The sequence below is a fragment of the Harpia harpyja genome, chromosome 19, assembly GCF_026419915.1.
Source record: "Harpia harpyja isolate bHarHar1 chromosome 19, bHarHar1 primary haplotype, whole genome shotgun sequence".
NCBI lineage: Eukaryota > Metazoa > Chordata > Aves > Accipitriformes > Accipitridae > Harpia > Harpia harpyja.
In genome coordinates, this window is record NC_068958.1 from 23,487,353 (window position 1) to 23,512,273 (window position 24,921).

Consider the following 24,921-nt stretch of genomic DNA (forward strand, 5'->3'; position numbering starts at 1 on the left):
GAGGAAAGCTGTGACGGCAACGTGGTGAGCCGCCCTGCGGAGCACTACGGGCCCCGTACTCCCCCACAAAGAAACGAGAAGGACCGTAGAACACCCTTAGGCCAAGCCACCAGCCTGGAGAGCGGGGCCGCAGGCTCGGGCCGGGGCACCGTGAGGGCCGCAGGCCCGGGAGGCCGGGGCGCAGGCCGGCCCCGGGACGAGGGTCCCCTCCGGCCCAGGCCTGAGCCGGTGGAGGGGCGGCTCCGGGCTCCGCGGGGATTCCCGCCCGCTGGGCTGCCCGGGACGAGGGGGGGGACGCCCGGGACGGCGCTGGCCGCGGCGGAAGTGACGCGCCAATCACGGCCACCCGCTCGCTTCGCCGCCGCCGCCGCGAACAAAAGGGATTTTCAGCGCCCGCCCCGCCCTCCTCGCCTGGGTTCCGCCGTCTGATTGGCTGCTACTGCCGCCGCCGGCCGGCCCACGCCCTCGCCCCGCCTCCCCCGCGGCGGATTGGGCCGCGGGCGCGCCCGGCGGCGGCTCTGATTGGCGGTCGCGCCGTCCCTCAAGCAGGCGGGCGCGAAGGGGCGGGGCGGCTGGATGGGGAGCGGAGCGGCGCGGTAGTGGCGGCGGCGGCGGCGCGGGCCAGGTCGGTGGGGCGGGCGGCGGGCGCGGTTCCTGGTGCGGTGGCGGCGGAGCCCCGCTCTGTGCGGCCGGGCCCGGCCCGGCGCTGCCCCTGCGGGTTGGGTCTGCGGCAGGTGCGGGGCGGCCCGGCTCGGCCCGGCCCGGCCGGCGGGGGCTGAGAGGGGCGGTGGCGGGGCCGAGCCCAGCCCAGCCCAGCCCTGTTCTGCTGCTGGCGGGGGCGGCCGCGGCCGGGACCTGGGCGGGCGGTAAGCCGGAGGGTGAGGGGGGGCCGTTACCGGGAGCTCGGCGTCGCCGCGGCCGTGGCTGCCCGGGGCCGGGCCGGGCCTGGCGGGGAGCAAAACGGCCGAGTCGGTTGCTGTCCCCCGAGCCCCCCCCCCCGTGTCCCCCGTCCCCCCCCCCCCCCCGCTGGGACCCGCGGGCGCCGAAGGAGGTCGGGGCGGCCCGGCACCTTCCCCGGCCGGCGCCGCGTTTCCCCTTTGTCGGCCGCGGTCGTACCGGCCCGTGGCGGCTCGGGAGTCACCGACCGAGCGCAGCCCGAGCCCGGGCCCTGCCACCCCCCCCCGCCACCCCCCCACCTCCTCCCGGTGCCCCCGGGCAGCCTGCGAACCCACGGCTGACGGAGCTCCTCGGCCCGGGGCGTCCGCTCCGTCCCCGGTTGGGGCGGGAGGGGCCGGGGGAGGGCCGGGCTCCCGAGGCTCGGCTTCCCTCGCCCGCCGTCCCCCGGGCTGTCGTGGGGGCTGAAGGCCGGAGGAGCCGGGGGCCGGTTTTCACGTTCCCCCCCCCCGCCCCGAGCAGCTACAGGTGCCGTGCGGGGGTCGTGGAAGGACACGGCGGTGTTTTGAACACGAATGTTAGGTACTTGTTTCGTCCGGAGTCGTACTTCAAGGAGTAGTGGGGTGAGGAGGGTTTGGGCGGGGGGGGGGGCGTAGATGTCCTGTCTCCTTTTAGTTCGAAGGTGCAGAGGTGGGGGGGTTTAAACACTGCTCACTTTAACCTGACTCTCTACAGTTCTGATGCAATGCCAGGTAGCACTGTGGATGCACAATTATAAAGTGTGTGTTATCCTTTTTATTATATAAATGTAGCATGTAATTATTTTAACGACTCGATCATCACGCTATACGTGCAGCAGCAATTTTAGAAACTTGTCCATCAAGAGTTTTCAAACTCATCGCTTAGGTTCTCATATGAATGCGATTACACGACTGCCCATGCAGGCTCTTGGAAAATATCAGTTCTTCTTCAGGGACGGGGGAAAAAAAAAATGAAGCTGATTTGGGGTTATAGACATAGAGGCATTGTTGCATTGGCATAGCTGTAACCATGGCTTACGAAAGGAAGGGAAATACCCTCCTTCAGAGGAAAAAAGGAACAACAAGCTATGTCCTTCACGATATTTTTTTAAAAAGTAGAAAAGTTTTGAGCCAAGTGCTTGCAGAGTATCTTGAAGCTTCCTCTTGACGAACTCCCCTGTCTGTGCCACAGACTGTGCGCTCCGGCTGCTCTTTGGTTAGTGCCCGCTGTGTAGTGACTCAAACCTTCGCTGAAATCAGTGGGTGAAGTTCTCTTGCGCTGGCAAAGTTAGCTTGGTTCGTGCTTATATGTACGTGAGCCCAAGTGAAGTGTAACCTCTAATGGTTTCATAATCATCGTAACGTGATTCAGGCCGCAGAGGAGCTGCCACAGTCTACAAGCTTATCTCTTTTGTTCCTGAAGTGGCGCATGCCAAAGATAATTTACCCTGGTTTGTTAGCCTGCATGGTTGTATGTACGCTTAAGCTGGCCTTGGTATTTATTTTCAGTTAAATACTGGGAAATAACTTTCTAAAAGAAGAGTTCTATCTCTTTTGAGGGTAGGTGTGGGTCTGCTGAGGAGACTCTTTAATGGTCCATAGCATAGCTAAAAGGAAGTTTACCTTTAGGCAAGCAGTAAGTAATTATCTTTGTTTATGCTCTAAACTCTTGCTTGTTGTCCAAAAATGGTGGTATATCTCAGACTCGGGGGAAATATTTATACCATCAGACTAAACAATGAGGTCCTTGCGGTTTGTGATCTGTGTGATTGGACTCGTCAGTATATTTCACTGATTGTAAAGGGCTAATATGCCCTGGGTATTTCTAGATCTTGTTTCTAATGCTGTGAAACTCTATCTCTTGGTTAAAGGTTTTGAAATAATGGGTCAGGTTCCCCAGCTGATGAGTACAGATCTGTTTGGCAGAATGGAACTGTTTGCAAGGGGGAGAACTGGGTAATTGAGTACGGTTGTGTGATCTTTTATTAAAAAGTGGGACGAGGGAAGGCACAAGAACATGTAACCAGAAAGCAGTCTTGGAAAGGTCAGCTCAGGAGCCTGTGATGCTGGAGGGCCGGGAAGGGATTGGGATTTGGACAAGGGAAGAGGAGCTCAAGTATGTGCTTATTAGCTCTTTGATCCAGAGATGCTTCTTGTTCTTGTAAAATAACAACATAAGATGAATAGAGCTCTTTTCCCATTTTTCAGCTCCCTAGTACTGAGTGGCCCTGAAAGGGAATGCTTGGGATTGTTACGGATTCAGCATAACAGGTACCTGCCAGGTGTGCTCTAATGCATTAAAAAGTTCCCTGTAAATCAGTGCAGAATACAAGTGCAATTTAGTGGGCTTTTTTAGGGCAGTGACTTTATTTGTAGCATCTGCTCCCAGTCTGTTGCCTCTGCAGCATGGGATGACCTATGCAAACAGAGCAGTTAAAGGTCTTCTATAGCAGCAGGTTGCACACAAGGAAGTTGAAGTTGTACCACTTATGTATCTTTAATGTTACCTGCTGCTGTTGTATAAATGATTGCTCTGCACACCAGCTCCTGCTCTTTATTTCTGTAAGAATTTTTATCCATATATTTTTAGGACAGGGCTTGTTTATGTTATTAAGCTGATTAAAGACTATAGCCATAGAGGCATGTTAAGAATAGCATGGCTTATTTCTATAACGCTGTGAAGTACAAGTCACAATGGGAGTGTTTAGAATATAGAATAGAAACGATTACTGCCCAGGCTAATAATAGCTTTAAAATATCAAACTGCACTTGATAGCTGTCCTTGCTTTGAGTGTGCCGTTCGGTAGCTAATGGAGAGATGCAGCTGCACATTTCCATGTTGTCTCTTTTTAAGAGAAAAGCACAGAGACAGTCACATGGAAAGCTCATGTTCAAAATTTACTGTCCTGGGGTAACGGAATTAGATGATAGGCTTTGTTCCAAGATCTCAAAGAAAACTGCTCCTTTTTAGTTCTGGCTTATAATGCCACAAAACTAATATAACTTGGTGAGTATCTGTCAAAAAAAGCTGTTGCTATTTCCCATCAGTACTGATTCAGTCTTAGCACCTGTGAATTTAGTCTGAGCAAGGACTGAGATGGTTTTGAAATTAAGCCGTGCATCTCCTGAGCAGATGTTCAGGTGTTCCAGATTTAAAACCTGCCCAGGGAAGTGATGCAGCTCAGACTTAAGTACTGACATAAACATGGTAACTGTTAAAGTCTAAAATCAGGCCCCCTCTTTTCTCACCCTGTATGGCTACTTATTTATGTTTTAGCATTAATTTGCTGCTTCTATTGCACTCTCTCCCTTTTTATATAAGGTGAACAAGTTGTAAGTAACACTCCTTCCGTGAGATCTCAGCTAGCCAGGCTCCCTGTGGTGACGGAACGGTCAGCAGACGTACCCAAAGCTGAGGGAGATGGTCAGGTTCACGTCCTGCACAAGGCTCTGTAAAGGTCTGTCGGCTGATCTGAAAGTGTAGCTCTTGCTCAACAGTGACCAACACTGCCCTGGCCCACTGGAGTGTGATTTGAGTCAATACAGTGAGTTTCCTCAATTACACTTTTGTGTCAAGTCTTGATCAGGTTTTTTTGAAATTATGACAGATATGAGTGGGTTTGCCAAACACTCCACTCGTGTATTTTCCTCTGGAATGTATGTTAATGGATCTGTAATAGGGAACACAAATGCAATGCTGACCGATCTGTGGTGTCCAGTTAAATTGGTTTTGGAACAGCCGCAATACCCCAGACAGTCACGGTCGCTTCCACTGAAGTTTCCTTGAGCAGCCCATGCCAATGGTAGGGCGAGCCGGAAAAGTCTGTCAGAAATGTTGCTGCTTTAAGGAATTTCATGTAAAACTCTGCGTGAAGCAAGAATGTGGCTGCATGATGAGAAACTTGCCAGCTTAGCAGAGGGGGCATGAAGCAGATTTCTGATTTCTCTTGCTGTATGAAGGCTACCTACTCCTCTCTGTAAGCAGAACTTTCTGTTCCCAGCAACTGGAAAACTGCTTTGGCATAAACAAGACAGAACTTGTGTTTGTGCATAATTCTGCAAGGCACAGTTATGCAAATCAGTTGTAAAGTAGCAGTGACTTCAGAAAAATTAGAGTTCAGCTGAGTGTTTTAGCTGGATAGACATCTCTATTAAAGGTTAAGTTAACCCTTTATCACTTGCCAGTGAAGTGGAGTTTGATACCTCTGAGTAGCTGCTTTGTGCTGTAGCATTTTCTAATTGATACAAAGAGTGGTGAAAGATGGATGTGACTCAGAAAAGTGTATTTGATTGTTGCGCAAAGCACAAGACTATATCAGTGGATACATCTGCGTCAGAGACAAGGATTTAGTCTGTGAAATGATTTCCATTGTTAACAAAATAATGTAATAAAAAGGCTTATTACTAGGCAATGTTAAGTGTATCAGCAAAGATGCAGGGGAAAAAAAGGCTTTTTGTATGTGCAGTTCGGATGATGGATCTTTGCTCGTATGTGGGCAGTAAAATCATATTTAATAAATGATGGTGATATTGAAACAGTTTGAAAGAATAGTAATTAAATGTGTGTTTTTTGTGGCATTGATTTTTGTAAAGTGGTTTGGGCCTGTTCCATTAGCAATGTATAATGGCATTCCTAGGAAACGTAGCACTGAAATGTTAACTTTACTGTTAAGTTTGTGTAGGTGGCCCAGTTTGGACTGCATTCATCACAGCTCTTCAGTCTCGTTTCAGTGATGTTTGCAGCTGTGTAATCCAGGTGTGTAATTTACAGTAGTAAGGCTTTTAAATTCCTGTGTTTTTCCCTCTCCTGTTAACTTTGGCTACTTCTTGGTGAATATTACACTGTCATGTCAGCCCGTACATTCTGCCTGCACCATCTGGGTGTGCATATGTTTGTGACCCCTTGGGAAAAGGCAAAAAACACATCTTCTACAACTGGTCTTGGAAGCTGAAGAGAAAATGTTCACCTTGTGTATTGTCCCCTTTCCCCCCAGGGCAATTTGCAGTCCAAAAAACTGGAAGCTGAAGTTAAAAGGAGATTATAAGTCATAGCTTAGAATACTGATTTTAATGTACAAAGAAATACCTAGTAAACTATCTTTCATTTTTTTCAGGTTTTCAGGATGAATCTGGAAAAACTCAGCAAACCAGAACTACTGACGCTATTTAGCATTCTTGAAGGAGAATTAGAAGCAAGAGATCTTGTCATAGAAGCCTTAAAGGTATGTTGTAAGTACCATGATAAGAGACAAAAATGACAGCACTACTACTGTAGGTTCTGCAAAGCACTTGCATTCAAGGTGAAGTTCAGAGGCAAAGATTTATTACTGGTTCAGAATCCCATCTTAATATCAGCAGTATTAGATAGTGAATGCAGTATATCATTCTACGTCTTGGAATTCATTATTGAAAGCTGGCTGCAAGAAGCATTTCAGTGTTGAAATACAGTGTTATGCATGTGCTTTCATCCTTTCTGATAAAGAACCAAGTGTTTCTGCTATCGTGAGGAATGTAAAAGGTCTATTAGACTTCCTTTGTTGGTTTTGTTCTCCTTTAGTAAGGAGAGCTTCTTAAAGCAGAAACTCTTCTCGCCAGGAGGGATCACAGATTAGTCTTTTAGTGAGAATAACGTCATGCTAAAAAAAAGCATCTGTGGCTTTGTATTGTACTAAGCCAATATAAGCTGGCACTGTTGCTGAGAGCAGCAGACCTGTGGGCTCAGCTGCTTATTCTTTCCCTTTGCTGGCACAAGCATTAGAGTAACCTTCCAGTGAGGTAGATAGCAGCTAAAACTAACCCATCAAAAAAGTTAGTTTCAACCCATGTCAGTGCAGCTGACGTCATGGTTGTGTGAGCACTTGCGATGGGACAAGGTGGGGGGTGGTGCTGGAGCCGGTGGGACCTCTTCTTGCAGGGATAGCTCATGCTGCAGGAAAACCAGCCGAAGTTATGTTAGCGTATGTGGTGTTAGCTCTGTGCTTCTGCTTCCCTTGTTCAGGTAGTGTGGGCTGTGGCACTCTGTGGCCAGTTTGGTGTGTTAACGTTGAGCCTAGAAGATATTTTAAAAATGCGTAGTCCATGTGTAATACTGCTGCTTTTTGAAGGATGCCTAGTCATCACTCAGACTCGGTAAGGTGGAAAAAAAACCAGTGGTATAAATGATGGAAGGGGTCAATTTTTGAAGAAATGAGTTGTCACAGGGTCGAACATTGAAGGCTTTTTCAAGCTGACCTGTCACTGTTCATAATGTTTAAACTTTCAGCTATTTCAAAAGAGGAATGGCAGCTTGTAGGCCTGAGAGCTGCAGGGACTTGGTTTTCCAGCAAAAGCTTCTGTAGCTTGATTCCAAATATAAACAGCTTCGGGGGGGGGGGGGGGGGGGGAAGCAGAGGGAGATCCTCCTCCAAAACAGTCAGGATGCTTTTGTGTTTATTGTTAATTGTTTTTGCATTTAGACAATAATTTTATTTTGGAGGAATATTGTTACCCTATCAAAACTATTGATCGGGTGGAAGGCTTGACTCCTCTCTTGGAACAGACTTCCAAATTTCTCCTCTGTCCTGGGATCAGTCTTCTAATTCTATGTGGTCAGAATGTGTTACCAAAACAAGCATCACTTTAATATTGCAGTGTGAAATGCATGTAATGGAGCACAGAGAGACCAATGGGAAGGAATGCAGCAGCTCCATTCCAAAGGCTTTTTATCATGTACCTTCCGATAGCATAAAGCAATTATCTTTTCTGTTGAAATTTAACCTGCCGTTCCCTCTTGCATGAGATTAATATAGTTAGAATACCCTTTGACATAATTTGTCAAGTACTCATAACTGAGAAGAAATTAAATTAAATTGTAACCTATACTTGATAATTATGTAGTATAAAATACCGAGCTAATCAAAGGTTAGTGCTATTTTCCCCTTCTTCTGTAAGGGATACACTGTGGTGTTTCATCTTAAGAATGCGAGGAAAGCTGAAGGTAGTAGGAAAGGGCAGTAAAAGCTTCGCATCAGGGCTGGCTCTGGCTGCCCGCAGCCCTGCCTCCTGAGCGCGACCTCATGGGAAAATGAAACCCCTCCAAAACTGGCCTGTGCCTGCAGCAAATGGTGAGATGCTGTAGGTCTCCAGCTGTGCTGTTACTCGGGTCCAAAAGCTGTGTTCAGTAATGCCGCAGCTCAAGTCTGGCTTCCTGCTGGCAGAAAGCTGCCTTGCCCTTTCGATATGTGGACGGAAAAAAGCCATGTAACTACTTAATCTGGTGGCTGGGCAGAGTTTCAGAAGTAGAAAACTCCCAGCTCTGCTTTGTCCATTTATTTGGAATATACAGTTAGAGAAATTCTGGCCTTACTGTGTTTTTCTTTTTGTTTACTGATAGTAACTGTGGTAACAGCTTTCAAGTGCTTCACCGGCTGAAGTAGTTTTATTGTGTGTGACTGTAATTGAAGGAAAACCCACCTTGCTAATCCATTTACTCACGTTTTGATACATATAAAAATGCTGCCCTGAAGAAAAAGCGTTCTAAGACTGAATTAAAGATTGAAACTCTGAGAGCATTTAGTTTGACTTGCATGCATTGGGCAAATTGAGCTGTAACTTACAGGGAGAGGGGTCGGAACACCCAGGGCTGCTGGAAGCGTTGGTGGTTCCACGCGCAGAGGAGTTGTCTGACTGTGGGCTCGCAGCTGGCTCGGTTCCTGAGTGTTACGAACAGTGTATTCTGCCTCTGCAGTCAGATTGCTTTGGAGGTGTGATAGTTTTACATTAAGTGCACACGTATGGTGGAAAGAGGTGGAGTGGAACCTGAGCTTTGTTAGAGGACTGCATGATCTTAGTGGTGGTGTTTTTCTCCAGAGTTACATTAGACACGTAGATGTCGGTGGTTAAAAACCAGAGGTTTATCTGCCTATTTACTTCCCATATAGTAAGAAAAATGCATTTCATCTCATGGGCTAATTTGACTTGTAATTCAGATATAAATGCTTCTGAACTCTCTGGATGTTTGAGGCAGATCCTTTGGTACATTATAGGAAAGAACAAGCACTTGCAGAGAAAGAGTACCTTAATTTGTAGACTTGTAATTTGATTATAGTACAGTCTGCAATAATTGATATTCCTTCATGCTTAGAGAAGAACATTTAGCATCTGGCATTTAGCAGAGAGAATCCATGCATGCAGATGACAAAGCCTAAAATAGTTTTCTTCTCCCTCATGATATCAGGCCACTTGTTGGCTGGCACTGGCCCTGTTTCTCACTGTGTCAAAATCGAGCTTCTGAGCCTGGCTTTCCAGAGCCCGCCTGCCTAATTTGCTCCTTGACTTTCCTCCCTTCTCTTCACCTCCCCTCCCCAAATCTTCACCCCTTCTTCCTTGCCATGTTCTCCCTGGGTATCTCTTTGCACGCGGGCTGGAGGCAGCATCCCTCCTCTGTGTGCCGGCATGAAAGCTTTAACTCCCGAAGTTTATTTGTCTGGTGCTCAGATTCATATTATAAAGAGCAGTTGTTAGGTCACCTCTAACTGATGCCTCTGGCCTATTATGACTTGCCCTTGCTGACTTCTTTCCTTTGCTGTTTTTTTCTGTGGTTTACTTTTTTCTTTGTGTATTGTTTTTAATTGACTGGTGGGCATTTGTGATAGGGACCATCATCTCTCCCTGTGCGTTTGCAGTGTATTTGGTCTTGACTTTTGATGTCCATTTCAAATTGCAATGCTACTTCGATTCAAACACGAGATACTAGGATAAAGGATTAAGTGAACAAATTTAGTGTATTCAAAATATTCTCTTCCAGTGCTTCAGTTTGCTTCCTCTATTTTAAAACCTCTTGGAAAAAAAGCTTTTTCTTTTTTTGCCTGAAAGTAGTTTCCTGTCCACTGCATAAATCTCAGTGTTCTCAGAACAGACCTTAAGTTTCACTTCTTGTGAGCTCCTTTTGTGCTCCTTTTCCTGTAGTTAAAATCGTACTGAAATCATCCAAAAAAACAGATGCTGTCAGAGTCGCATAATACTAAGGGCTAGATTCTCAGTCCTTATTGCTGTGTAGAAAGGATTGCATGTGTGAACCACAGGTTAGTCTTCTAAAATAGCACACCATGACTGGAAACAATTCAGTATTTAAATGGGCCTCTATTGCTATGTTAGAGCACTTTGTTCCCTGCCCCCTGTTCTTTAAACAAGAATTTTCCATACATTAGAAATGGAAGTTCTGTTTACTTTTAGAAAACAGGAAACAGCTTTCTGGTTTATTCTTTTATGTTAATAAGGCCTTAAGCAATTTACACTGGAATTGAGACTATCTATTTTGTGTTAATGACTGGGAGCTGGTATTCATTGCTTTGCTTCTGAATTTAGTGATTCACTTGATAATGCAGTATTAATGCATTGCAAAATTAAGCGTTCATTTATCAGTGGATTTAGAAATTCAGTTTCCACTGCAGTTTCAAAAACTAAGTCTACCTCTTGTTTAAATAAAAAAAAAAAGTTAAGTAATATAAAACTGTACTGCAGATGCTAGTAAATCTTTCACAGATGGGGCAAAATGGGCTTTTGCATCACTTCTAAAGCAGCTTAGATCTAGCAGTGTTCCTGTGGGTGCTGTCCCGCTGGAACGCAGGCTTTTCTTACAGCTTTTCTTGCAAGTTTGGGGAGTTTCTTGTTTATTTCTTGCTTGAAGCAGCACTGTTTGCCAGCATCTTTCGAAAGACTGATTCTCTTTACCTTCTCAGTACCCAGATGGGTGGAGCAGGGGAGGAGCAGAGAGGTGTGGGAATGGCTTCCACGCTGGAATGGCTCCAGCTCTGAATTTCAGCCATCCGGGTGTTGTCAGGCTCCCTGTTTTAATGGTGACCAAAGTGCAGCGCGTGAGCACGGTAGAGTCCCCGGGCGATCGTCACAAGTGTGCTGGGAGCTGTGCACGGCCAAGTTCATACTGGGATTTGTACTATCTGTGCTGTGGACCAAAAGTTTCCAGGGAAAGAAGTTGCAGTTTTGTGCTGCTTGATATTTCCTAAGAAAATTTCTTACATTTTTCAAAGCTGATAACAGGTCTTATGTGGGCAAATATGGGTAGCTCTTGTTTATCTGGTTTGTTCACTTGATATAATGATGGCAATTAAGACAGATACTGTATTTGAGCAATTTAATTTCTGCTGTGTGGCTCTCTGCTAGGCATTGCTTCAGAGCTGGAGCTAAAGTAACACTCAGAATTCCACTCCAGCATTTTGACATTTATTTTTGTGCAAAGCAAGTGGTCCCCACCCCCATTTCCCTTCTCTCTGTCAGCGATTGCTGTGACCTCAGCTTGTCTTTATTCCCAATATCTGTCTCTGGGGAGAGAAGCTAATAAGGAAGTTCAAGGCAGTACGAAGCTATTTAAAGATTATGCCACTTTCTGCAATATAAAGGAGGAACTTCTGTGCAAATTATTACTGGAGAACTGCATACGCAGTAGCTACAGTTAATTAACAGTGTGTTGTTTGTGCTGAGGGTTAAAACCTAAACTCTGAAATTACAGGCAAGAGTAATACTCTGCTTTCAAGTTTGGGGTTTTTTTTGTTTTGGACTCAAGTCTTGGAAATTCCCGGTTTGATGTTCCAATAAAACAATTTGTAAAGATTATTGAAGGCAGAGAGAAAATGCTTTCACATAAACAAGGTTTCAGTAAAAGGAAATCTTTTATAAAAAAAAAAAAATTACACAAATAGGTTATGGGAAACATTCATCCCAAAACAGTCTAGAAATCCCAAGAGAAAACAGTAGCTTTTGCCTGACAAAGTGAAGCCTTTGCTTTGCCTGCCTGCACAGGAAACATCTCTTCAGTTGTGTCAGATATTGTTTCTGCTCCATAAAATCAGAATTATCTCTTTTCAAACGGACTAGCAGTGGTCAATTACTCTAACTTGAGCTAAAAGCCAGCCAGTTTAAAGTGGTAGCCTCTCTGCATATGCCCAATTCTTCTGGTCGTCGGAGTTTTATTTTTTAAGAGTAGTTAACATGTGTAGCTGCTTCCTTTTTTGAAGAGCAGCCCAAGCTTAAATGTTATCCTTTTTCCTGTTGGGGGAGGGCAATTTAATAGTCTTCAAAATTGCCGAATAGTCCATTTAGTTGCTTTTGGGGTTTGAATGTTTTGATAGGAAATTTGTGAGTCTGCATATTTGAGATTGATACAGGTGGAGGTACTAAACTGGAAGACCTTCTAATTGCAGAAGATTGCATCTTCTTTCAAAGTGTAATTGATGTTATTGGAAGTATGTGTGTCATCTCTGGTTTTTCCACTCCTAAATTAACAATGCTTTTTGTAACCTTATTTCCTTATTATTGAAGCTTGATTTCCTGTGGATTTATGTGTTTTAATAGGTTGATACTGGGATCTGAGATCTAAGTTGATTTTTCCACTTTGGGTTCATTAATAGAATATTTCTCTTCCACCATCAAGTTGCTTCTGTTTTGAAAGTTGAACAAATAATGTATTTAAGACTGAATTCCAGGTCAGACAGGACAAAACTGTTGGAGATGTTTATACGTGACCTCCAGCGTTAGTAGAAGTTGAGTTGAAGAGTTGCCTCAGTGAGGAACATAAGCCATCAGAGGAGTCACTCATGTATGTGACAGTTCAATTAACTGTATAAAATAACCTGTGTAGATTATGGCACTGTGACTTAATTTTAGGAGAGCTGTCCCAATTTATTTTAGCGACAGAGGCGGCTGCTCTGCGGCCGTAGAGCAGAGGATGTCACGGGCAGCAGACTGAAAAAGCCGTATTTGCATTCCCAAGTGCATGGTGGCCCAAATGCCAAAGCACTGGATTTGTTTCTGTAAACTAGATGTGGTCAGTGTAGGATGACCTGTTTAAGACTTTTCCTAGTCTAGACAACTTTAATTAAATGTTTATGCTCTGCTGGCTACTAAAGAAGAATAGCTGGACTTCTGAAAGCTATTAATGTTATGATAGTCTCATCTGTTTGTCATGCTAGTTCAGGAAAATACTTAATTGCTCAAAGCAGCAAGGAAGAACTTCTTGTTCTTTCCCAGACAGGAAATAAACCACCCCACTAAATTCAACAGAGTTCAGAGCCTGATGCTGCGGGGAGCAGAGGAGAAACACGGCTGTCGTTACACCTTCAGTATTGCAAAAAATCAGAGGTTATGTGTAGCGCATGTGACCTTAATCACGGTTCTTTAAGCTTTTATTAGAAAGAACTTGCGCAGAAGTAAACTTTTCAAATGTCCCCACGTTTGCTTACACTGTTAAAACACTGGTGCCCTTCTGCAGGGTTTCTCCCATGTTTCTGTGTGGCTGTAGAGTGACCGGCACTGGGGTGGGTTGGGTTTAAGGGAAGAGCAGCTCATCTGTCAAAGCAGTTAGGCCAGCTGGATGAATATCCCAATTTGTATTTACAGACTTTTTAATACTTGAGTCACTTAGAAATTCCCTACACACTTATAGTGAGGTTTGGTTGAGTCATTTTTATAAATTCTTCAGAATAACTGAAGATTTCCTGCCCCTCAAAAAAAAAAAAAAAAAAAAAAGCCTGTAGTTTTTCCTGTGATTCATTAAACCAGGGGTGGCTCATTATCCAGGGTGGCCCTCCCATTTCCAGGTCTGATCTTTTCCTTCCTCTGCCTTTTTTTTTTTTTTTTTTTTTTTTTTCCCAAAGTTAGAAGAGTATTTTAAGCTCTGATCAAAGGTATCCACCGTTCCTGGTGAATATTACTGATAAAGAGGGAGGGATATTTGTGAGTGTGAGCTGTTCCTCTTTTTTTTTACTGCAAGGGTTAAAATACAACTCTAAACCAGTATCATGGGATGAATGTCCTTAATTGGGTTTGGTCACGGAGGAGATATGGAAAGAAAAGTATTTCGTTTGGGGGTTTTTATGCCTCCTGTCAAGGTAATGCGTACAGTTCTCCCTCTGAGAGCAGAGATTGACTCTTATTAATTTTTTTCATGCTAATCACATGGTTGCATCTTAGAATGTAGGCAGGACCAGCAAACCTCATCAGCTATCTGAGTAAAGCAAAGCTTTATTGTTTATCTCTGTCCTCTGACCTATACAGCTCAGTTACAGCAGTTTGCTTTTCTGTTTCGGTACATCTGTTCCAACTGGTGTGGGGGGTGGTGTCTAGAGCATCATTGTTGCTCTTGTATGCTCGAGGGAAGTGTTTGCATTTTCAGTACAGTTTACTGGGACATCAGAAGACAGGCATTCCAAAAAATACTGGCTTCTAAGTTGTCTTCTCATTTTAGTCAGACTCAGTCTTTCCTATCTAAAAGATGTCCTCAAGCAATCCCATGAGAAATGGGTAACAGTTTGCCATTGATAGTTTGCCATTCTTGTTAGCTGAAGGGGTTTCTGAAGAAGCGTGCAGCGAGGCTGGCGCAGTTTCACTCTGTATTCAAAGCAGATAGCTTGTTTTCCACCCTGCGACAGCTGAATGCCATTTCACAGCATCAGCAGAGTCGGGGCTTTCTGGTGCTTGTGCTAAGTGCCCTTCACCAACTCTGAAAAGCTGCTGTGTTTAATTTGGAATGGCTTACTTTCTGTTCATGCTTGTAAGGATGCCCAGATGTGAGCAGTGCATCCACAGAAAGCCGAAGCACACCTGATAACGTGCAGGCAGCGTTTGTTTGGAGCAGTCTCTCGAGGCAAAAACATGTCATGCGTGTGATCTGTCAAGAAGAGTGCAGCTAGTATCGTAACTCCCCTCTGCAGGTCACACAGTGCTTTGCTGGTTAAACATGCTAACGTATGCTTTCAATTCAACTGCTTTTAAAGGTGATGGCACACTTCGGTTAAAGGTACTGGGGCTCGCTCTTGCATTTCAGAGAAAGGTGTTGGTAACTGGTGCAGAGGAAAGCCCACATCTTTCTGTATGGCCTCACTAAGAACGTGCTGATGCAGAACAGTACATAATCATTTATATGCTCTAGAAAAGTAAAGGTATGATTACCTCGTAAGGACTGGTTACCATGACTATAATGAATCAAGAAGAATCAGATTTAAACCTCAGATTTGGAAGGTGTTCTTTCCTGGCAGGGTGCATCAGCTCTGCTGTGCATGGGATTGTGCTGTCAGTGATACATGCTGGAATGACAGACAGTCACAGGTTTCCATAAATGCATAGCATTTAGCCTGTAACCGTTTCAGTTGAAATCAATGATTAAATTTCTTGGAGGCAAGATAGATCAGCTCTGAGGGCTCTTTTGAATCTAGGTCTGTTTTCCCTCTTACATCTTCTGTTGCATGGATATCTGTTTTCATATGGTTTCTTATCGTGGTGGTAAACATGTAGATAATATTTTAGCATCTGTATGTTTATGAAATTTTGTTTTGTTTTTTGGAACTTCACAGTAGTCATTCAGTAGGATAAGGCTATTGGTATCCTAACAGACTTCCACCTGGAACGGCTGATTGTAAATGTTGTAAATGTAAAGCCTAGTACCTGTGAGTTTCCTCAATTCTTACATGTCACCAAAAGAAACCTAATCATTCCTATCTTGCTTCTTGAGAAACTAAATTTTGTTTAGTCTGGATGAGAACGTTAAGGATTTTATTAACAATTTATGGATTTACAGGCTATTGCGAGAATAAAACTTCAATTGTTCAACTCGAAATTAGTTGATGGTGACATAGTCAAGGAAACCACACAACTGCTCTGCCACTGGTACAACAGTAAATGATTAAATCTTTTGTTGAGCAAGAATTGAGACTTACCTTCTTTCCTTTCACACAGTTGTGGAATGTAAGTCATGGACATACATAGCAGGTAGCTGTGGTACAAGGATGTTAGTAGGCTGAATATATTGTGGAGATGCTGTGTTTTTAAGCAAGACTTTTGTTTGTTTCTAGTTTGTTTGGGACCACTTGGTTAAAAGACACTGTTCGGCTGGAGGGACAGTGAGAAATTAATTGAGCACCTGTTTTATATAACCTCCTACATGCTTACTTCAGACTGCCTGTGAATAGTATGCATTTGCATGTGTTCCAGCTGTGGAAATGCAAGTGTTTTTTGCAAATTTTTTCAGGACACAAGTATCTTACCTGGAGAGCAGGTGGCTTCTAGGAGCAGTTGTGAAGCAGGGGGGACATCCAGCTGGGCAGTGCTGAGTCAGCCTGCGAGAGCTGGGCTCACTTGCATGTATTTGATCCATCTAGATCTTATTGTCTTTATTAGTGGGAGACCATCAACTTTTGCCCATTTTAAATGTATTCATGAGGATTTTTATTAGCTGGGAGCCTAGTTTAAACCTTACAGTTAAAAAATCCCTTCTGATGATAGAAGGTTTATTGTCCTCACCATACGCTTAACTTTTCATAGTCTTAACTTACTTGATCAGAGTCTGCCATTAGAGGAATAGCATGTGCACCTAGTATGTGAAAAACAGGGCGTTTGTCCCCTTGTTGTTGACCTGATCAGAAATGGCAAAGTCCAGACCAGATGGGCTTTGGAGATCACACAGGTAGCATGGACTGCACTGCTGTCCAGCAGGTAGATCACTTGACCAGTTTGTCTTTTGAATTACTGTCTCTTTCTTGTCTGTTAACCAAAGACCTTTAACATGATGCACTTGTGTGTTTTCCTGTCTGAATACTCTTACTCTTGTAGCAGGTAACAGGTTATGAATCAGACTGTGTTAAGATCTCTTTATCACTAAGTGGAAAACTGGAGAAGAGGAATATTAACTACAAAGTACTTTCTTCTTTAGCTAGTTTTCTATGTTAAGTATGTTGAAATGCAAAGTCGTTCTTGTATTGCAGGCCCAGCATAGAGACACGTTCATTGAAGAGCGCTATGGGAAGTACAACATCAGTGATCCATTAATGGCTTTGCAGAGAGATTTTGAGACCCTGAAAGAGGGGAATCATGGTGAAAAGCAACCAGTATGCTCCAATCCGTTATCTATTTTGAAAGTGGTAATGAAACATTGCAAGAACATGCAGGAAAGAATGTTATCCCAACTAGCTGCTGCAGAAAGCAGGCACAGAAAGGTAAGTTCTGCTTCAAATAAGCTGTGCAGAAGTAAATAGTTGCATTTTGATAATATGTTAACTTCGGCAAAAACACTTAAATGCCTTGAGCTTGGTAACTGAAAGGGCTTTGCACCTTTGTTTAAACTTTTCATTCAGTACGACACAGCTGGTAAGCTTATTGTAATTCCAAAATTTGAAATATATGCAAGGTGGTTTTGTTAGGACACACAAAAAAGGAACTAGCTTATTCACAGCTGGGTGGTATAGTGCTTACCAAAATGTAAGAAAGGATTTCTGAAAGATTGAATTCTCAGCAGACTTCTCAAGCAGACATATCACTATTCTGCTTGTGACTTGTTCTGAGTGATTGTTGAAGAGCTGGTACCAGGTACTTATGGGAGTGCACTTCCGTGTGCTTTCTTAAGAAAGTATGGCACGACCAAAACTTTTTCATGCTATTTGGTCTCTTTAATAAAGCACCTATTATTGTTCATATATAGCTTTAATATATATTGACACCAATGAGGTGCTTGGTCCACGTGTCAGACTGTACTGCCACAGAGGTTTGCTCCCTGGCATACCATAGTTTACTAGAGGAGTATAAAGCTGTGGACAAATCTGAAAGCAAGAGTCCAGAGAACTCTGCTTCTTGGAGTATTGCTACAACATATTCCCTTTATGTAGCTAGTTAGCTTTTAAAAAAAACACATTTACACATTTGTTTTGTCCTGCAGTAAATTTAAACAGGTCAAAATGATTAAAGTATTTGTCCCTGCTGTGTAGTCAGGGCAGAGAATAATTGCCCAAGGGTCCATCACTGGAAGCTGTGACTGGGAGGAGCTCTCTGGAGCATCCCTGCAGTCACCTGCATTGCAGCACTGTATCTTAATGTTTTCACATATTTCTTTTCCGTCTTAAAAAAAATAGCTGGGATTTTTGCTTTTATTTGCGTCAGCGGCAGACTGCGAGGTGATGCTGTTACACTGATGTCTAGAAGCTATCTTTTACAATGTCAGTTCTAGGTATACTTTTGGCTAGTGCCTGGGCCAATACCATCCTGTATTTTTTCAGGTATGTCACTCTTGCTTTGATTAAAACTTACTAAATCATGTACAAAGATCTCAAATACAAGTAGTCACATTCTGTTTCTAATCAAAAGGTTTGAAGTTGAAACATCTGTTTCATTGCTCATCAGCATGTGGGTTAGTTTATTTTCCCATAATCTGTTTTGATGGGGATAAGATAGAGCAAGTTCCTTTCAGTCTGTGAATAATCTGAAGCATTTCTGTTGCAGAAACCTTACTATGACATAAGCAACCAGCCAGCTTGACTTTTACATCACAGACCCTGTGCTTAGGGTGGGCAGCTGGAAGTATCTTCAGCTTTCAGTTTGTCCTCCAAGTCACTTGAAGTAACAGCAAGGCTGTGTGTTTCGTTTTTCAGCCAAGTATCTAGCTAAATCGTGCTATTAAAATCAGATTATCTTTTTTCCCCTTCTCATCTATCCTTCCTGTCTCCTTCTGTAAAAATGTTCCTTGTGTACTTAAAGATAGTTAAGCATTGTTTGGAAGCTTAAATTTCAGGAAGACTGAGGAGCTGCTAAATTCATGGTGAGCATGTGTTGGAGAGCCCAGAGTTTTGGTGGTGAGATACAGCAGAGTCTCTTGGGAAGTTTGTATTCTGGCTTTTTTGTTGAGTTAATAGAATTTTAATTATTCATGTAATTCAGCATTGAAGCTGAAGGAGCTCCTTAACTGGGTCCTTGTGGCAAGCAGTTTCATTTCAAGAGCTCATCTTATTCTTAAGTGGAAGAACAAATTAATGTTCTTTAAAATAAACTTCGCACTGCAGTCCTTAAATCCCCGTAAGAAACTGGGGGAGAAGCCTGTATGTGAATTACTGCTGAAGCCGTAGCAAGGATCATTTTGCTGTTAGTGTCCCATGTCCCCTGGATGTGTGGTCTCTGGGGCAGTGCCTCTGCTCCTGCTGGGGTTTATATTAATGGTCCCGCCAGGGAATTCTGATGAGGGCACCATGCAACCAAGGACGGATTACGTGAACTTCTCAAGGCTGTTCTGCAGTCTGGAGGAAAAGCGTGCAATTTAGCTATTTAATACTAAAATGAAGATGCATCCAGTGTGAGGTTTTCCTAACTTCTTTTGCAAACTGATTCAACTATACCAAATAATAATGTAGTAATGTAACTTGTCCAAAAGCTACTTTTATGTGATTTTTTTTTTTTTCTTAGTTGAATTCGGATGTCTGAGGCTGCAGGGATTGCCCTCCTGTGTCATTTGGCTTTGGACCATGTGCAAAGGCAGTGATCTCTCCCTGCTTGTAGGTGTGCCTGGGCATCAAAGTGATGGTTGTTTGTTTGGCAGGTGATACTGGACCTGGAGGAAGAGAGACAGCGGCATGCCCAGGACACAGCGGAGGGGGATGATGTCACCTACATGCTGGAGAAGGAGCGGGAGCGGCTCACCCAGCAGGTATGCTTTGGTAGCTGGTAGTTACCCAACCCATGGAAACCCTGGGCTCCTGGGTGGTGAACTCGGTAGTGATGCCTAATTGCACCTTCATGTTGAAAGAGTAGTAGGGACCTCCCTCCTCTGTAAGGCATGCCTAGCTTTTATCATTTCGATGTGAAAAACAACCTTAATTTGTTGGCGTGTTTTGGTAGCTGAGCAGTGCTAAAAGCTATTAATAGGCAATCAAATGCTTTGAAGTCCTGCTTCAGCCCGAAATTGGAGAAGTTCTCAAGAACAGGGCTGCAATTACAAATGATAGGGCTCTCTAGTACTCAAAATACAGAATAAGGCATGAAAGATCTCCTGGGAGCATTATTCAGAGGTGATAATCAATATTTAAGCTACTGTTTTCTGTTACTCAAGCACTGTAGACTTCATTAAACATACATAACACATCAGCATTTTAAAGTCTAAATGCCTTTAAAAGGCAAACCAACAAAGTAGTAAATGAAGTGGAAGGAAGCTTTGCTCCAGATTGCTTGTTCAGTCAGTGCGTGGCAGGCTGGGTGTACATCTCACTAAACATCAATTGAATTTCATACGTGATAAAACTACTAGTAAGTATTAATTCTTTATACGTGCAACTTGAGTCATACAAGACTGTCTTGCAGATATCTGGGGCAAGAACTTTGTTCTTGGCCATTGCCATCTTTTACCGTGTAATTTCTCCAAGATACATAGTAACCCTATTCCCTTTTGGGGCATTATACTTCATTTACTTTCAAGAGGTGTTGTGGTTCATTTACAGTCTTTTTTTGTTCTTATCTTCCAGTTGGAATTTGAAAAATCCCAAGTGAAAAAATTTGAAAAAGAACAGAAGAAGCTGTCAAGCCAGTTGGAGGAGGAAAGGGCACGCCACAAGCAACTGTCTTCCATGCTTGTAGTGGAGTGCAAGAAAGCCACTGCCAAAGCAGCTGAAGAAGGGCAGAAGACAGCAGAATTGAGCTTGAAATTGGAAAAAGAGAAGAGTAAGGTGAGTAAACTGGAAGAGGAGCTGGCATCCAAGAGGAAGCGGGGTTTACAGATGGAAGCACAAGTAGAAAAGCAGCTCTCAGAGTTTGACATTGAAAGAGAACAGCTGAAAGCCAAGCTGAACAGAGAAGAAAACCGTACAAAAGCACTCAAAGAAGAGGTAGAATGTCTGAAGAAAGCCCTGAAAGAGCTGGAGGCTTCTTGCCAGGAGCACAGTCCTACTGAGCCTTTGCAGCCAAACCCCTCGGTGATGTCCAGAGGTGTTGCAACTGACAGTCCCACAGTGAAGTCTGTGTCTTGCCAGACAGAGTGTCTGCAGGCAGACCGAGCAAATCCTGCCAGCACAAGCAAAGCTGTACACACCATGTTTCCCAGCCCTACTACACCTACTCATTCCTATGCAAAATCCAATGGTCATTGTGATACAGACATGCAGATGGGTAGTGAGCTACTGCAGACAAATGCAGCAGAGAACCAAGTTCAAAAGGAGAAATCGGCTGGTGCAGCCTCAGAAAATGCAGTTGAGAATGGAAGTTCTCCTGTAAGAACGGAGTCCCCTGTGCATCTGATGTCCCAGCTCCCTTCTAGTGGGGTCTCCCTGTCTCCCAGCGGCACAGCTGCCTCCTCTCTAACACCTTCTCCCTGCTCCTCACCAGTTCTGACTAAACGCTTAGTGGGAGCTTCAGCAAGCAGCCCCGGTTACCAGTCATCCTACCAGGTGGGGATCAATCAACGTTTCCATGCAGCTCGGCACAAGTTTCAGTCTCAAGCTGAACAGGACCATCAGTCAAGTGGTCTGCAGAGCCCACCATCACGGGATTTGTCTCCTACTCTAGCAGATAACTCTGCTGCCAAGCAGTTGGCCCGCAATACAGTCACTCAGGTCCTTTCCAGATTTACCAGCCAGCAGGGGCCTATTAAACCTGTCTCCCCTAACAGCTCACCTTTTGGCACAGACTATCGAAATCTGGCAAATGCTGTGAGCCCCAAAAATGAATCTGGTCACTCTCCAAGCCCTGGCAAGGTCTCCAGTCCACTAAGCCCGCTGTCTCCTGGAATTAAGTCACCAACCATTCCTAGAGCAGAAAGAGGGAACCCTCCACCCATTCCTCCAAAGAAACCCGGCCTCGCTCAGTCACCTGCTGCTCCTACTCCACTAACCAAAACCTCTTCCCAGGCATCCTCTCTGGGTGCCCCCATGGACGTGGCAAGTAGCTGCTCTAACAATACTGTAGTGTCAAATGGCAAAGACATTGAGATACTCCTGCCAACTAGCAGCTAGTCTCCAGAAAATGTGAATGTGACATTCCATGGCTTAGCATCCTAGAGCTAAGACACTGTTTTTCCACTCCATGTTATTTATTTCCATAGTAGCAGATTCTGTCTGTATAAAGCATTTAGTATATTTTTTTCTTTTTTGAATAGGTAGGAAAATATTTTTGTTTATGAAGAAACCTTAACTACAGCTATACAGTAGCCTCAAAATGTCTCGTGGCAACAGTCAAATCATTAGAGATAACAAGAACCATAATCATGTGGTGGGACCTAACTATCAAACTCTAATGGGACTGAAATGCTACTTTTAAATTATGCAGAAATAACTTTTGCAGACTTTTTACTCCAGATGAACATTTTATAAAAAGTGCCTGAACTAAGCCTGCAATATGAATGTGATTCTCTGAAAAAGGTGAGGAGGGGGACCATCTAGCTGCAGAGACAAATTCTTCTGTGAGTCCTGAATGTTGAAATCAACACTGTTTTTAATTCTTTCCATTTGCTAAAATAAGTTAGCAAATGTGCTTACAAATTCTGTAAGGTGACCACCAGACTGACGCAGCCAGCCAGACTTTATCCTTTAGGACATAGCTCCTAGCTATTTGAGGAAGCACACATAAGTTTCTTGGGGTAAAATTTAGCTGTAATACAATCCAGATTACTTTTCTGTCGGTAGTCATTGTCCATGTAGTTCTTTTTGCTTTCCTGTAACACATTCTGCAGAGATGCCTGTGTGCTTTAAATGGCTAAACTCTGGTTTCTGGTGTGTCACCTTGAATTTTCAAGCTCTTCAAGCATTCTACTGTTGTGTGTAGAACTTCTGAGAAAAGGATCTTGCTATTACTTGACAAAGATCTCGCTATTACTTGAAAAAAATCACTAGTCCATATGATACAGGTTTTTTTGCAACAGTAACATGGGATTTTCTACTATAAACAAAAGCAATAATTTTGTTCGTCATCTCTATCAGTTGTGTGTCTGGCTGACCTGGATTTTACCCACTAGTTAGCTATGGGATCTTGCTGGCTTTCCTTGGCTGCAAATACGGAACCAAATCATCACTGTCGTGTAATTGAGTACATATGTATGTAAGTAGTTTCACACACATACATACTGAATACACAATGTATTAGGAAAGTCTTTATCTGTTCTTGATGTTCTGCCTAATATGAAGAAAATGCAGGAATTCATTGAGGTTAAAAACATCACTTGGTGAGGAATTGCCTAAGTTTGAGGCAAATCACGTGTGAAAAATTATTTGGGCCCAAGAGGGGAGAAGCAACTGACTTCTGTGCAGAAATGTTTGCTGTAAGAAGTGTAGTCCTCGCTGCAGTCGTGCTGCGTGTGCTGCCCATCGTTCAGCAGCACAGCGCGGGTTGGTTTTCTGAGTCACTGTGGAGAGAAATAGAAGACAAACACACCACAGAACAGTGGCAGAGGCTGAGAGCACAACCCTGAGTTAATTATCTCAGGTGTTGTGTGCGAACTGATCCTAAATTTAGAAACTGGACTTGCTGCTCGCTGTCAGTCAGTGTTCAGCATTTCCCTCTGCAGCAGCGTCACATTTACGCAGAGCACAGCTTCCCACTGCCAGAGACGCTTTCTCCTTTGTCATTTTTCAATATTTAATTAGACAAAATACATCCACCCTTATTGTAGGAAGGATCCCTGCGGCAGCTGGGAGGATGCACTACTGTACATGACCTGATAGGTTCCTTCTAGCTTTGAGTCTGGTTTTGTAGGACATCAGAGCTCTTGTGCTGCTTTGAAGTGGCTGTTGTCTGAAGTGACCTGGCTGTTCTCTCCTGCACAGCCATGGCAGGTATTTAGACTAGAACAAGAGGTTTTTACAGACCTTTCAGCAGCCTTTTAAATTGTGGTATTATGTGCTATTGTTCCTAATCTGGTGGAACAGGCTGTGTACTAACAGTAGGGAGACAGAGACAGCCTAGAGATAAATGGGCAGTGACTCCTTTGGAAGCACATTTATTACTTTTTTAACTTTTAAGTATCCACAGCAGATTTTTTCCTCTTGATGAGAGTAATTGTAAAAACTGATGGGCAGATGGATTTTTGGCCCAGGTATCACTTCCGATTCAAAAGTGAGGCTTTTGTATACACTGCTTTAACGTGTTTCTTTGCTTTTGCATTAATCTAAATGGTATTATCCCCTTTCTTTATCAATAGCTCTATAGAGAGAGATATACTATGATGAAGTCTATTAGGGAAATGCACTGAGTACTTGTTTGTTCTAAAATATAATATGGGAGGGGGGTATGCAAAAGAATGTATTTTTGCTAGTAGCCTATCTTCTGAGAGAAACTAAGCACAAGATATTAAAATGGATCCAACTAATTCAGTAAGACATTTAGAGTTAGTATTTAACTGTTGATGTAGATTCTGTGTGGAAGCAACTAAGTATTTCTTCTATAACTCACATCTGTTATAAGCAGACATTGTTGCAGAGTTTGTCACTGGCTAATGGAGTATAATGAAGTGCAAAATGTATACACTAGTATTAATTCATTAACACTTGTAAATTTGTAAAGCCAAATGTATCAAGCTGAAGTCTTTAATCATTTTTATAGCTGATGGCATTAAACATGTTAAACATTCATATTATCAATAAAGGATTTTATTTTTAAGATGTGCAAATTGCTTAAGAAAATGTTTGGAGTCAGGACTGTGTGTGGACTGAGGCTGCCTAGCCAGAAACAGTCCAGGTGGTGACAGCTGGGCGTCTGTATTCATGTGGAAACCGAAGCTTTAATGTATGCTCTGAAATGTCAGAAGAAAGCAAATTTCTGTGGAGTACAATAGCTAATGAGCAACTGTGGCTGGCTGCAGTTTGGGCTGTATTGCTCGTCCATCTCCCCCCACCTGAAACTGGCAGTGCTGTTGCTGGGGAGGCTCCCTGTGAGGCGGCAGCAAGCTCCGGACAACTGTGGCTTTTAGGTGTTTTTAAATAAAACCAGTTTTCCTAGAGTACCTCTTTGCCATACTGTTATGATATTAAACTGGTGATACTTTAGGGGTATTACACTAGTAAACATTTTGGGGTTTGGGGGTCAAGTAGGTGTGCCAGTGCCCTGCTGGTTTTTTTCAAGCAGGACACAGAATTTCTTATGGAAATTCCCTCGGCAGCATCAGCAGTCTTCTGCCACGGAGGAGCATGGCTCAGTGATGTCACAGGGTACAGCTGAGAGTGTCCCAGCCCAGTAAAGGCACTGGCTATGGAAAAGTCCCCTTTGTCCGGGATGCAGCATA

At 43.7% G+C, this 24,921-nt stretch overlaps 1 protein-coding gene across 5 annotated transcripts; it reads left to right on the forward strand.

The window, feature by feature from the left end:
- The first annotated feature begins 537 nt into the window (after positions 1–537).
- On the forward strand, positions 538–24,309 carry CTTNBP2NL (CTTNBP2 N-terminal like). Of its 5 annotated transcripts, XM_052815350.1 has the most exons (6): positions 4,089–4,459; positions 5,588–5,670; positions 6,029–6,136; positions 16,667–16,897; positions 19,261–19,368; positions 20,180–24,309. In XM_052815350.1, the coding sequence occupies exons 3-6, from the start codon at positions 6,038–6,040 to the stop codon at positions 21,659–21,661; spliced, it is 1,920 nt and encodes a 639-aa protein (XP_052671310.1). In that variant the 5' UTR covers positions 4,089–4,459; positions 5,588–5,670; positions 6,029–6,037; the 3' UTR covers positions 21,662–24,309. The 5 variants fall into 5 exon arrangements, with proteins under 5 accessions (XP_052671309.1, XP_052671308.1, XP_052671312.1 ...); XM_052815349.1 differs by lacking the exons at positions 4,089–4,459; positions 5,588–5,670 and adding an exon at positions 538–625; XM_052815348.1 differs by lacking the exons at positions 4,089–4,459; positions 5,588–5,670 and adding an exon at positions 1,251–1,517.
- Positions 24,310–24,921: the final 612 nt, after the last annotated feature.